Here is a 15,646-nt window from a genome sequence, read left to right as displayed (position 1 = left end):
CTGGTCCAACCTAACACGGAAAAGGGGAACCTAAATCATATTACTTATCACCCTGTCCAGTTGTGTCCTGCACATCACAATAAATTCTGGGGGAAAAAAGAAAATTCTTAATAACTGTAAGCATCTTCAAAATCAGTGATAAGCATTCCCCTCTTCACCCTGATGTGACCAGATATGGAACTTCCAATGGAGAATTTAAAACGTGATGCATATGACTTTAGGGTGTAGAAACTTGGAAGAAAAAGAAAAGATGAAGGGTAAGTACTCACAGTCTAATACAACAAAGCAACAATTGCTGTGCAAGAAAAAACTACATTTAGACATTGAGAGGTAGATTTCAAGGTTAATAAAAATAGACAATGTGCAGCACTGAAGAAAAGGTCTCACACAGTTCTAACTATTCATTCAGGTATGTTTGGTGTTAGATAACAAGCAATAATTTAAATGATTCCATAGATGAAGATGATGTGAATGTGGATTTGAGACTTTCCACATCCATTAGCATATTATATTTCACACAAAACTTTACATTGCAGACTCTTAGTAAATAAGAGTTCATCATCAGTTCATAGACCAAATATGATTTTATAACTTTACGTATGTATTTTTAAAAATGGGAATGGAGAAATAAAAATCAGCAGTCAAGAATTACAACAACAAAGAGTATAAACACAGTTTCAGAGCCAATATAGGCTGGCTCACCAATTGAAAAGCCAGAGAAGGGAACCTATTTTTAACCATAATAGCAGATGATGCTTGAGACTCTGAGAATACAGGATTTCACACCAGCTTTTTTTACTCACTGGCATGATCTATCATTCTAGCTACACTTTAGGTTTACAGAATTTTGAATAAGATTATGCTGTTTACAATGTTTATAGATGTTTGATATACTCCATCCTAAAAGTGAAATTTAGCAACACTTTTATCATATTTAATGCAAAAAATTCATTAAATTACTTACCCTATTGGTCTTGAAACTACAAGCTCTACTTGTGGCTCAGGTTTGGATTCTAAAATGATGTTATACACCTCCTCAAAGGTGGCTCCTTGTAGTAGCCTTCCATTCCATTCTAATACTTCATCACCTGTAAGTTAAGTAATAACACCCTGCTTAGGAAGTCTGCTGTGGACACCACTTACAATGACGATTTAAGCCATTCTACTGTCAGTTCTTTGGATTGTGAAACCTGTGTTGTAGAACAAATTTGGAGACCTTCGTGCAGGAAAATCCTGAGTATTAAAGGTTTTCTGCAGGTCAGCTTCAAATATGTGAAGTTCTGAGAAGCAATAATATCATCAGTAGAACCCCTACTGAGTTAGATGCTGCTCTTACTCTTTGACAGCAGTAGCTTACAGAAATCCCAACATGCTCTTTAGAAAATTCATACCTTTAAAACATGTACTTACTCTCATCAACTTACTGTTTTGAAGATCCATGTACTTTTACAAGTTTAGTATTTAAGGTTCAGATATTTCATATGTTAATAATTAATATTTCCTGAACATTCTCAAATCTAGCAATCTATGGTTTGCATGTTGGAGTAGAAGCAGCTTCCTAGACAAGGTGATTCTGTTCATACATTTGTAATAGCTTGGTTTTCTCCAAATAATGCCACAAAAAATAGACCACAAAATTACTAGGAAGGACATCAATGGAATACTGAGTATAAAAATGAGCAAAAATGTTAAAATATTTTTTGAACAACATGACAATATATATTTCAGAAAAGCAACCATCTAGTAACAGTGTCAGATTGAATTCTGCAGTATTTCATCACATATATTTAACATAATTTCACATGTAATTAAAGTTGCTCACTTGTTATCACCTTCAGGAAAGCAACTCAGTGGTATAGATCTATAGTAGATACATACCTGGTCTAAGGTGCCCCACTGTATCAGCTAAGCTTCCTTTTTTAACTTTGGTGATAAATGCGCAGAGTCGACCTGATTCAGTCATCTTTCCTCCTACTACCTGTTTCAAAGAGGAAGTATTTTCATAGTATGAAAATTACTTTAAATTATTTAAATGTTCTGGCAATAGAAAGAAGAATTCAGCTTTTTCCTTGGGTTTTATGTAGCCCAGGTAACACATACACACTTGAAAAAAACACCACAGAAATTTGGCTATGACAGGTTATTTTTGTAGCTATTCTGGCAATTTATACAATTGAAGAACAATGCATATAGAGAATGTCAAAGTTATTAAATTTTAGCAAATACATGTATAGAATCTCATTGTATTATAAACTACCACCCAAAACAATCTAAGGTATTGGTCATTAGATTGCTCACTTCAGTATTTAACTGGAAAAAGGTATATTAACAGAACTCAGGATGTTCACACTAAGCAATGAAATTCCCTTTGGCTTGGCAAGTCAGATGAAAATACTTGTCACACTGAAAATTTCTCTACGGGGAACTTCAACAGGTTTGACCTTAATATTTATCTTAGAATCAGACTTACATGTCAGGATCAGTCATAACTGAATAATCTTCAAATTCTTAAGGTTTCTTAACAGTCTTCATATTGGGATTTAAAATTTGTAATACTAAATCCAGTTTAGTTTACTTTCAATATATAAATACTTAAAAATTCAGGTCAGAACTAACTGTTGGAAATCACTCGTTCCATATGTCTATTGAGATTAAAAAGTAGTTACTCTTGAATCTGAACTATTTATAAATCTCACTGAAGAGTTCATCTTCATAATATGAGATTTTAGAAACTTTAACATAGACGTTTAAACAAAAACTGCTTTCTAGTGGCACTGTTAATCTCTTCTCTGGCATTTTCTGACAATAAGACAAAAATAAACATATAAAACTTGATGTTCAACTGGCTTCTCCACTGACTTAAAATAAAATTATTTATTAATTAAATAAAAACTTAAAATATTTCCAAAACGTGTTAGTATCTACAATACATAACTACACTGATTTAATCCTTACTCAAAGGGTGTGACTACAACCTAATCTGTATACCTGAGGTGAAGTAAAGAGTCGTGCAAAATAGAGAACAGAAAATTTAAACTTCTTAATGATTTCTCACAGCAGGGATATGGAATCAAAATAAATACATGTTTGTTTCTTCCACTGTGTATAGTTTGTTCTCATTCTTGTACTAGTATTTCAGGAACAGCAAATAATAATATCATACAAAATTGAGATCAATATATGAGCTGGAAGTAATTCGTAATGTGTTTAAAGAGTACTGCATCATGAAAAAGAGGTTCACACATGAAAAAAGTTAGTACATTATTTTGTGATAAAAACCAATAATATTAATAATAATATTAATATTCATTTAATATTTTTAAAATGTGGCAAATCAAACAATCAGAGGAAAAAAACATTCAGAAAGAGGAAGTTCCATTGGCATACTCCAATCGGGATTGAAATATCATTAACTCCCAGATGTTCCCCAGTATGACAGCTGGTGTGGGGTCAGTATCTCTGACCGAGGAAGCTGTGACCGGTCCGGAGAGATGGTCCCGAGAGAGATTGTCTTCCCGGGGCCCGGTGTCTTCCCTCAGCTGCTGGCTGGAGGGCCCGTGCAGAGGCTGTCAGCTCTTTAGTGATTATCAGCTCATGATTTCAGCTCAGCTCTGCAGGGCAGCCTCCAGGCCAGACCAGGGAGAGAGAGACGAGAGGCCCGTGTAGCTGTTCTGCACGAGGCAGCTTTATTAGTTGGTGAAGGGGAGGCCAGGGACAAACATCTCTCTGCCCTCACAGGGGCAGGGGGTGCCTTTATAGGGATACAGGGGGTGGGTGTCAGAGGGTAAGGGCCAATGGGCTATAAAGGATCTGCATAGGGTCTCCCAGAGGATTCTGGGTTTGTCTTCTTCTCCCCTTAACTGCAAAGTAGCTGCCTTTCCAGGGGAGTTCTGCTGGGAGGTTAAGCACTCTCCTTATCTCAGCAGACCTCCCTCCAGGCTGGGGGCTGGGCATACCCCACACCCCAGGTCTTGAAGAGAGATAATTTATTTTTCACTTTTTTTCCCTTTCTGGGGAAATAGAAGTTACACCATGGTGCAATGCTCCATACTGAAGAACACAGACAGGATTTGGCTTGCCTAGCAAGGATGCAATTAGCACTTTGCTACGAAGACATTCTGGGAAAACTTGTGAAAACACATCTAGTCTTTCAGAAAAATACAACTTTTTCATTCTGCCAAGGACCCTGCAAAGTTAGCCTAGGTAAATGAATATAAAATGTCTATATTGTAATTTTGCGAATGATAAGGCATTATCAATACTGGTATGCACACACTATATAATATGAGAATACTTTCAATATAAAATTAGCTAATTTAACTGAGAGTTGTCCATTTCAAAATTATTCATCACCAACCTTCAATCCGAGCATTGCTCCTGAATCTCTAGGCACACTTCCATCTTTTAGTCGTTTATTTAACAAAATCCGACCAATGAGACGATCTCCATCTTTGGATGGTTGCCAAGTTACTGGATGCTATCATATGGTGTTAATGGAAAATACAGTGAATAGTATTTTAATGAAAAATATTTCAGTAATACTTTTCATTTCCTGATATATTTTAAAAATTCTATGGAAGTATTATGATTACACTAATATTTAATGTAATAAAATTACAGAAAACTGTGATGGAAAATATTTATTTGAACATATCGTTCATCAATGGACATCTAATATTTAATAACATTATCTATTTTACTTAATCCAATTTGTAAATATCTAGAATGCTCTTCCCATCTTGAATTGACAGATACAGGCAACTACACATAGTTATCTACACACAATGAGAATCACACCTGAGTACTGAGAAAAATATCGCTAAAAGTCTAGTGTAAGAGTAATACTGCAAAAGAAGTTTAACTCAAACAGCAAATTTGTTATTAGAAATGTCTTATTTTTCTACTACTTCAAACACGTCAATTTTTATCCAAGACCAAAAAATATTTTCAGCGTTTTACTTTCTCTCAGTAGTAGTAGATTAAAATTTAAAAATACAATTAAAAGGTCTATCCATTATTTCATTTGAATATTCTGTTTCTTCCTTGGAATCATTAATTCACATATGAAGCACAGCTACAGTGAGCATTATTATTCCATTACTATACATGTGCACACTTATACTTGTCTATTGGCCTAATTAGTATATTTTTAACATTTTCTTTTGTGTAATCATAGTACTTTTTCACGGAAAAATATTATTTCATGCTCTATTTCATGCAAAATTAGCAGGCACAGATAAATCTGCTCCCATTACAACTAATAACTCTAAAAAGATTTATCATAATCTCCACCAAACAGAAAGCAAAAATAAAAAACACCAAAGCAGATGGCAAAGCCTTTAATTCTGCACAGTACTGCACAAAATTGCATGGCAACAAAACAAATGAACAACCATGACAGTGAAAGGGAAAAAAGAAAAACAACTTTTCTGTGCAGAGAGACCCAATTTTCTCCCTTTTCCACCTGGGGTTTAAACTATTAATTTAATTTCAGCCCCAGGAGTTTGGAAATAGTAAATCAAATAAGCCAATTGGTAGAATCCTTATTGTTAATTACTTTATTCTTTAAGGTAATATCATGATATGCTAATTTGCAACCATAAGAACATTCCTTTATGCCTCTCAATTTTTTTTCTTAGGCTGCCAAACAGTAAAAGCTGCAAGCATGCAAAGACTTTTCATTTGTTTTTCTTTTCTGCACCTTAAGAAATGCTATATTGTCTCTAGAAAGACCCTATCTTTTATTTTATGCATTATTTTAATGAGTGACAGAGAGCAAACAAAGACCAAATGAGCAGGTTAAAATGCAGGCTCCATAATCTCAGTACCTTCTCACTATGGCTATGTTCCTCGTTTAGAGTTGTGCTACTACACGTATCTACCCCAGAGTCTTTTATCTGAGGCTCAGACCATTCCAAGTCCTCTTCCAAAGAGTGGCCACCAAAGCACACCATTTTCTTTTGCCTCTCGGATAAGGTGTTAGAATCCGACAAAACTGCCTGCTCACTAGTTTTTCTTTTTCCCCTTTGACTGTCCCCTATAGGTGTGGGATAAAAAAAGGATACAAAAAAGAAAACATGCAAAGGTGTAAATAAAACCAAGGAAATGTAAAATGATAAAGGAAACTAAGTGGTAAGGCTCCACATGTCTCACCAAAGACATTGGGGATGCCTCACTGCTATGCCAAGACGTATGGTCCAACCAGTTGTAATCCATGTCTCCTGTGAGAATCAGACAGACAAGATAGCGCAGAAAAGGAAAGGTGAAAGAAAGGACAAACAAAGATACAGTAAAATTGTAAAGACTTTGATTATCCTATCTGATTCATAACCTCTGCCAGCAGGACTTGCAAAGGGCTTCCCAGAAAAAGTTCAGGCTCCAACAACAGAGTACATGGCATATGAAAAACAGTGAGGAAGGAGATACATTTGTGTGTGTCTATCTTTGCATAAAATTATGTACAGTGTAAAACATCATTGCGCCAGGTTTATTAACCGTCCCTACAAAATTATTTACAGTAAATTAAATGAAAAGGCAAATTGTATTTCTAACAGAATATCCAGAAAGGAAAGCATTTAAATACAGAATGTCTTAAGGAACTTATTTCTTTGCTTCTCTAACACAAATTAATATTTATTCTAATCACGTCAACAAAATACTTAAAACAAAGGCACTCTATATTCGCTTTGCATTAGATGATGTTTTAAGGAAGGTCAAATGAAAAAAATTTCTAGAAACCATATTTAGAATAAAAAGCATATTAACTTTGATTTGTCTCCTGGTTAAATATAAGGATGAATTCTAGTAAGTACAGGTACCCCACAACTGGGAGTGTGTAGGGTTTTGATAAAACATATAAATATTTCATACAATCAGAATTTAACCTCCATGGAAGACATGTGGTAGAAAGAAAAGTTTGAGAAACAGTTTTAAAGAAGAGATCTAAATTAATGCTGCTGTCTAAAGAATTTGGGAATGACTCATGTATTTTATTAAAACATTCTCTTTTATGTATGTACTTTAAACACTAAATTATGCCCACACATTCTGCACTATTACATTTCTCTCTTTTTTTTTCCCCTCACCATTGTTGCTACACGTTACGTGAAAAATATTTTGTTACTGCATGCTACATAATATTTCTATATTACTATATTCAGGAAACAAACGTTTAGTTTTCTATCAAATTTGACCAAACTAAAGCAAAGTAGTTCTGGGTTTTTAAATACAGACCTCAAAAAACATTTTTCTATTTCTGTTACTTCAGACCCTGCTTTAACATTGCTCAACCTGTTCCTCTGGAACTACATCAGTAGGGTGGTGAAATGTAACTAACAAGTCTTAGCACTGTCTTAACACTTGTCTAGAAAACTTTACAGAGAGGATGTGAAGATACAGCCTCAAAAAACTACAAGAAACTAATAGATGCTTTAGAAAAGTAAAACAGTCTCCTTGGAGAGGTATCACAGAATTAACTAGGTTGGAAAAGCCCTTTGAAATCATCAAGTCCAACCTAGTATATTGTATATGTACAATGAAAGATAAAATCGTTTTCCACTCGTTTCCTCCTAATATAGAGACCTGCACATGCTACATGGAAAAAAAAATCAAGTCTCATTTTCATTTTAAAGAAGTAAATAGTCAAAATACAAAGGCTTTGGTTTAAAAAGATATTTTGAACTTAACTCCCTTACACATTGTAGAAATATGTTAGCATATTAAATAGCCTTTTCTTTCACAAAAAAAGTGTTAAAGTAACTTCATAAAGTTATTTTGAAGCCTTAATTCATTCATATTTTCTAAATAACAAATAAGCTGTAAATCTATTAACTATGTTTCTTGACTCTTGAAAGGAAGATAACATTTAAAAATCAGAAATTCTTACCAAAACTGCTTTGCCATGAATGTTAACATCTTGCCCGTATTACAGATAAAAGTGTGGCTATCCTGCTAAAGCGGAACGAAATACTCTTTTGAAAGTAACATTTTGCTAAAGGTACTTCTGCAATGGAATTTCCAGTGCTACTTCTGCCTCCAGACATTGTTTCAAGGGGTACTGAGTGAAATCATCAGTGAGCTCATGAAGATCTAGCCCTTACTCATAAATATCTACTCTAGAGATATCTAGAAGACAGAAAGAGTTCCTGCCTACATATTGCCTGTTTTACAAATTCCCTGGGGCATTTCAGCACTGGTCCCAGGCTCATCTGCTGGTGTAGCTGGCTTCCACTTACTCCAAGTCCTCTAACCCATGTATTACTGTATGGTGAATCCACAAATTGTCTGTGTCCAAGATTAGATTTGGTTATTTTGCAAAAATAGTTACTCTTCATCAAATGATAATCCCTGGAACTAAACCTGCACAGAAGAACACTTGCAAAATTGAGCCTGTTACCTAATCAAAGAACTCCCTCTTCTTGCTCTACCATTTTCCCTTCTCCTTTTCAAACAAGATGTAGAAGGCTGACTTTCTTTTTATTTTAGTTGTCTCCCACAGTAACTATTAATTAATTGGCATTTATAAAATGAAAATTAGATTAAAATAACCAAGAACTCCATCCAAACACTGTTTTGGTTTTACCTGTGTAAAATATGTAGTTATATGTTTCCAAAAATTATCATATAAATTAGAAATTGTAAAGCCATTGTAGATCTTATAGATTTTGCCCTTAACACTGCATTAAGTGATCTAAATGACAGGCATAAATACAATGCAAGTTAATAAAAGGATGGCTGTCTGGAAGCCCTGTAGTGTCTTACATTTCTGTGAGAGACACATACGGCTCAGTATACCTACAACTTTTTGAGATAAAATGAATGGCTTGATAAAATCAGTGGACATAAATTTTTCAGTGCAAGTTCTAGAAATATTAAAATCTTGACTAGGTAAATTATTTTTGAAATCTTGTAAAATTAAAAGTAATATATGTAAGGCACATAGGTTTTTGCCTACAAGAAAAAAAATTATAAGTAAATAAACAAAAGAAAATAAGGTAAAGAAATAAAAGTTAAACCACGATATTTTGTAACAAAGACACTGTAGTTTTAACTCTGAGTACCACAGAATACACTTGCTGCTCTCTTAGAAATTTCTCTTCCACAATAGAAGATACTTTATTATTGATAATATATACATTTAGGGTATGCAGCAGAAATTACTCAGGAAGAAAATGTCAACTCAGATAAATTACATAAGCTATAATATCAAAACCATCATTCACGGAAAAAAGATTGACTATATCACAAATTATATTATACAATCTTAGCTTATGCCATTATAACAATATTCAGATGCCTTGTAAGTTCAGGAGTGCAGCTGGATATAAAAAGGACATATGCAAGGTCTGCTCTTATTAATGTCAGTGAGTTCTGTGTGTATATGGAAAGCTGTGCATACATCAGTAACCCAGCCTTTCTGCAGAAACAAGGTTAAGCTGAAGCCTTTGTAACCTTACTGGTGTTCAGTGTGTTTTGCTTATTTTCCTTAGACAAAACCAAACAGGAAGAGGAAAAGATCTTTTTCTTCCACGGTCAGGAACCCCCAGCAATGGGAACTTCCTGCAGCAATGGGAACTTCAAATGTCAGAGTACATTTTGAAAGACTTTTGGTCAGTTTCTGTTTCCTTTATATTTTAATGCTTGATTATGTAGGTTTTTGTTTCCTATAATGGGTTTGCCACAGAGAAATATGGTAATTGAATATCTTTTATAAAGCATTAAGAATTTTGTAGCTAACCTACAAGGTGCATGTTTACTCTTTTTTTGCGTGTTGTTTAAGTTCATCGTCAAATCCAAAACCATTAATCTTCCAAACAGGATATATATAAAGCACTCAATTTAATTGGCTATTCTACTCATACAGGGTAATTTGGATGCTCTGAAGTGCCCAAAATCTTCACAAAGAATATAAGCATAACCCAGGCCCTTTCAATCTAAACCAAGACCTCTCTAAACTGTCAAATGTTTCCCTTAGTAAATTAAAAACATAATCTTTGAACCAAATAAACCAAAACCTTGTCCTCAAATGCAAAGCTCAATGCCAAAAGGACAGGTCATATAACTTTATTCTTCAGGCTGAGGAGACTACCTGACTACATAGTGTATACTGAGCACATACTTCTAACTACTTGAGCCAATAATGGTACTTATATATCATTACTCAAAACTGCAAACAATTTAACCTTGCAATTAAGTGAGTATATTCATCCTCCAAGCTAACTTTCATCATAAGGGTACAGCGAGCCGAACACATCCTGTGTGTCTTCATCCTTCTCCTAACTGCACAACTCCCAGTGCAGCCCTGTACCAGAAGGGCTCTGGAGCAGAGTAAAAAGGGAGCTACAGCTATTGAAGAGCTTCCATTCCAGAAGGTTACTTTCTGTGTTTGCAATACTATCCATCTAGACTGCCACACAGTGGGTGACTCCAAAGAGGAGCTACGCAGCTGAAATTGCCTGCAGGTGATTATATGAGTGCTTAAACAATTTGTCAGCTCTGGACATATCAGGGACATTCCAGCTTTTGGTGCAGGAACAAATGTAAAGTTGCCTGTCACACAGTTGATTGTAAAGCACAGAAATATTTTTCAACACAGTCACTGATGCAGTTTGAGCACTGATTACAAAAAGAAGCACCTTCTTGCAGGTCTTACAGTAGGCTTTGAAACTTCCTACCATGCATTTCAACATTTCTTGTTAGGAAATAATTATTCCTCTGGATTTGTCAACTTTCAACATGGAACAACCTAGGAAAATGTCTGAAGGATCTGGTCCTACCAAAGCAAAAAAAGAGAAGCTGTTCTGTATGTAAAGGATATGAAATACATTTTGACTTTTAATATAGGAAATACAGAGAAATGCAGCAATTAGGAAAAAAAAATGTATAAATCCTCATTAGTGAATAGCAAAGTGCTGCATTCCATGAGGCAGGTGAGTGAAAAACTGGGGGAGGTGGGAGCAGGTAACAGTGCATACCCATGTGGAAAGAATGATGGCACTGATAGCATACAAGCATTGAATAGAGATGCTGCTACCAAAAAAAAGTCTCTGGACCCCATGGATTAGTCATTGAGAACTTAGAAATATCCTGAATTTCTCTGTTATTTTTATTTAAGGGATACTGTCTGGGGGAAAATCTTACTAAAATTGAAGATCCTGGTTTACCCCGAAAAACTGTGTAGCCATGCTTTGAACTACTACAATGAGTGATTAAAAGAGAAGATATTACTCTTGATGTAAAAGCTTATCTAATGTAAAGGGGAAAGGGTTTCAGCATGTCTGTTTCATTCTGGCTCTCTTTCAGAAACTGAGACTTAGGATCACTATTAATAGAAGAATATTTACTTAAAGTATTTTTTAATTTATGTTCTGCTGCAAGGATTTAAATTGCAGGGAAGACTTTCTTCAAAGTTACATTTTCTAGAACAAAATTATGCTCAGTCTGTTAGTCACATATATTTTGATAAATGTCTTTCCTTGGAATAAATTGAAAGAAAGCATATCAATATGGCAAATACATTTATTCACAGCTCACTGCACAAACTAGAGGACCTTATACACTTACAATCATGTCTCTCATATGACACCTGAAGTGTGACCCTATATGTCACACCACAACCTCTATCACATGATCCAGTACACAGACTCACACTCTGGATCAACAAGTCAATGGACTGGTAGTCTTTAGTTATGAGAAACAGTCAGAAATTTTATACTGTCCCAGTCTACCACTGCCAGTTTGTCTTCTTATTAGGATTCAAGTTTTTCAGATTTGCACACTTTTTCTATATACTTCCCGCCCCTTTAATAAGATCAGGGAAAACTAGAACTAATTCAGCATAATATCCTACAGATTTCTCTCTTGCTCGATTGTCTTTAACATTTTATCTTAGGAAGATGTTTACTCCAAATTACACTTTTGACCCTACTTGTAGCATTTTCACTTTTTCCCTCCTTCCTTCTTTTTTTATGAAATTTAGAGCCTGTGCCTGAAAAAGGCAGTTCTTTTGGCAGAATAAAAAGGAAAACACACATTGGAAAGTTTCAATAAGACAGTATTCTTGGATCATGCCCAGCAGCAAGTAATCAAAAGCAATTTTTTACTCTTTTATGATTATTTTTAAAAGACGCCTATTTTCCTTTTTCTTCCCTTTTCACATCCACAAAGACCCCATATGTGTTCATGGGCTGACCTCACACATCTTCCCTGATTGTCTGTTATAACCATGCATGTTATAACCATAACCGTGTTATAACCATCCCTTCACCTTAGGGTTGCAACTGACATCTTGATCACAAGTTCTTCATCATCTCAGGCCTGGAACAAGTATCAGCAACATCAGCTTGCCAATACCTGAATGAGAGACTCATATAAAGAGGAAACAATGCAGCGGAGAAAAAAACCTTTTAATCCTATTAAAGAATCCCATATCTGGCCCTCGTTTCCACAGCTTGGTGTTATTTAATGCTGTGATAATGTTCTCATCAACTGAAACCAAATAGTTCATTTACATGTTCTCAATGAGCACACCCTTTTTCACAGACTAGTCTCCTGAAAGTTAACAAGTTCTTGTATATAATGCACAGAGGAATTAACTGGTATCTAGAAGGTGAGAAAAAGCCCTGTATTTCCTGAATCAACGAAATCCTGAATCAGAAAAATGAGTCATCTTGGAAAACAACTGCTAAGGAAGCACAGAAGATCCAATGGTTCTGTGATGTGTTGGAGTTCCTGCACAACTGGGAACCAAACTGCAAATGTACAAGAAATTCCTTCCTCAGACTTTGAAACCAGTCCAAGCAAATTCAACTGTTTTGCTGCCAATGGGAAGGCAACAGTAAAACCTGACAAGCCAGTTGGAAACAAGCCTTATAGCCCCCTGGAAGTGAAGACAGTTCATAATTGGAGCACTATGAAAATTTGTGAGAAACAGCTGCAACGTTTAGGAAACAGGTTTGGGGTTTTGTGTGCTCTCAGTACCTATTTCCATTAGACTTTTCTTTTTATTACCATTTTATATACACTCACCAAAGAAGGCTTGGTTAAACTGAAGAAATAAGTAGCTTCAGGAAAACTCTATTTAGCATTAGTAGACATATTTGCTTACGCAATTCACTTTGTGCTGGCTTACCCTATACTCAGCTTTCCAGAGATATACACTCTTTCTACATCCTGAAGTTATAACTTTGCCAAAATGACTGTCAGAGTAGCTCCAACAAGGCTGCCTGGCATTTCCAAGTCTCAGGGCCATAGGACTTAATGCGTATGTACTGAATCCTAAATGTGACCCTATTTCTATTTAGACAGACATAAACTCTCTACCTTTGAGAGGCAGTGTATAACCAGGTGCATTTAATTCCTTTTAGTAATGGACATCTGTTGACAGGGAGCCTATAATAATGTTTTCCATTTGCATTGTTCCTTCTAATACTTATTAACAACAGAAAAAAGAAACTAACAGAGAAAAACAAACAAAAAACCTCCCTTATATTGTGTACTTATTTACTTTCAAGCTTTACTGCTTTGATGTCAACACTAATTATTACAGAAAATAACCCTAAGCTGCTTTGAATCACTATATCTTAATTAATAAGTAAGCTTCAAGTTTGCATAGTGAAGACAACAGGAGACCAAGAAAGACAGCAAAGGAATGGATTCTTCATGAGGCATGATGTCAAATTCACAAATAAGGACATGGACTTAACGTGTCAGTTGTACTCATGACACAGCTGTACTAATTTCATCAAGGGAACTATCAATCATAAGTAAAGCTGAAACAGTGAGCATGTCAGGAAGGAAAGTCTTCTTAGCTTAGTTTTAAAGAGACATATTTATTCATAACAGTTTCCTATCTTTTATCCCCAATGCTATGTAGAGCTAATCCTAATGAGAGGAGACATTACTAACATAGACATGGCTCCTATCATAGGCATGTCATTATCTAGAATCAATTTCCATCATCAGCCCAGCAGCCACCCATATATCATGACTGAGGATCAGCCAGTTGTTTCATTGATCACATCTTTTTCCTTTCTTTCCACTACTTCCAGTCAAGATCACTGACATCTCGCTACCAAAAAGTGGTATTAAGAATTACTCATTTTGTGATTTTCAGTATGAGATAACCAATATACAAATAATATATCTATTTATCTAATAGAATTCATCATCAACAACAACAATAATAAATTTAAAATACAAAACATTTAAATTTTTGAAGTGAAACAGTCTTATAAAATATTCAAGCCAATATCTAAGTTCCAGATACTTGCTGCCTTTTTCTGTTCAGATATTAGATTTTGTTTGGGATGGGAAGATATCCTCCACTTTTACCCTCAGACATGGCTGTTATCCTATAAGGACAGATGAAGGGAAGGTGTAATGCAAAAAAGGTCCAGTTCACGTATTTTTAAGCATAGTATTACCAATAATTTCTCTCAGTGGGTACTGAAGAAGACTCTAAATTCACTCTAAATGTCTTGATTGCTGATAAGGATATGCACATTTCAGAATAGAAATAAAAATAACCTTTAAAAAATCCTCTGTATTACATGCTTGAACAACTAGTATTTGAATAGTAAATCACATTCAGAAGTTAAGCTGATTTATTTTCTTGTCTGTAATTCTCAGTTGACATTATGCAAAAAGACATTGGCAAATTTCAAAATTCTAGCTAACAATCACGAGGGAAGTATAACTACTGTGGCAAATGTTACCTTTTAAAACTATGTGTAACAAAGAAACACAGCACTTTTTTACAAGTCATAGCAGGGCTTTTTTCTTTAAACTTGACCTAACACTGCACACATGGAGTACAAATGACTTTATGGCTGTCTAAACAAGTATAACTTTTAACCTGCTACCTTCTCAAAACTAAACTGCAGAAGACACAACATACATTCACTTTACTTTTAAAATTATTTTCTTTAAGAAACAAGAGCTTAATAGAAGCTGTAAGTCCAAAGTATCATCCATCCCTGGCAGCACACATGCCATAAATGATCTATAAATATGCAGTGCATCTGCTGATTCAGTAAGCTGTAATGGCAGCAAAAAAAAACCAGTGCACGAGGTTTTTACATCACCTTGACACTGCAATAAAAGCCTCTGTAAACTAGTAATTGGATCATTAATTATTGATCTCCCTTTTAGCAGTCATGATGAAGAAAGTAATTTGGTATATGTAAAAACACCTATTGTTTTGAGTTTGGTTACATGTTATTTTTGTCAAATCACTTTCTTTGAAGGAAACTAATTACCTCTTTAAAGAGGAACAGAAAACCTGAAAATGAAACTCCAGTGGATCCCAGAAGTAAAAATCATAATGAACTGTCTAATTTAGTTTCATACCTTCTGTGCACAGGCTTGACAGTGTGATACTGTATAATCAAATTAGTTCAGAGCAATGACCTGTTATACCTGGGTTACAGCTTAAAGAACAGATGTGCAAAAATAAAATACCAATGACTGTGGTTGTTTTTTAAGACACTTCATCACCATCAAGGTTATTTTGCTCATGTATATACATTTATACATACATGCAGGAAAACTCCCATGCACCTTACATTAGGAGGAAGTCTAGGTTGCAAAATTAAATATTCAGAAGGTAAGGGTGGTACAAGACTTAGCTTGTCATGAAGCATTAATT

General features: G+C 34.9%; 1 protein-coding gene across 41 annotated transcripts in view; it reads right to left on the bottom strand.

Moving 5' to 3' along the window:
• The window catches only part of RIMS2 (regulating synaptic membrane exocytosis 2), a 455,072-nt gene that overhangs the window by 211,426 nt on the left and 228,000 nt on the right, over positions 1-15,646 (bottom strand). For 26 of the 41 annotated variants that reach the window (XM_069005296.1, XM_069005307.1, XM_069005303.1 and 23 more), the window contains 4 exons: positions 6,154-6,221; positions 4,358-4,477; positions 1,879-1,978; positions 965-1,088 (listed from right to left, as the gene is read on the bottom strand). In XM_069005296.1, the coding sequence (XP_068861397.1) occupies positions 965-1,088; positions 1,879-1,978; positions 4,358-4,477; positions 6,154-6,221 (412 nt within the window). Of the gene's footprint in view, positions 1-964; positions 1,089-1,878; positions 1,979-4,357; positions 4,478-5,828; positions 6,038-6,153; positions 6,222-15,646 lie in introns of all 41 variants that reach the window. The other 15 variants (XM_069005289.1, XM_069005291.1, XM_069005292.1 and 12 more) reach the window with 1 other exon arrangement.

Source organism: Aphelocoma coerulescens, chromosome 2 (assembly GCF_041296385.1).
Source record: "Aphelocoma coerulescens isolate FSJ_1873_10779 chromosome 2, UR_Acoe_1.0, whole genome shotgun sequence".
In the NCBI taxonomy this organism is placed as follows: Eukaryota; Metazoa; Chordata; class Aves; order Passeriformes; family Corvidae; genus Aphelocoma; species Aphelocoma coerulescens.
This window is presented reverse-complemented; position numbering and strand designations above follow the sequence as displayed.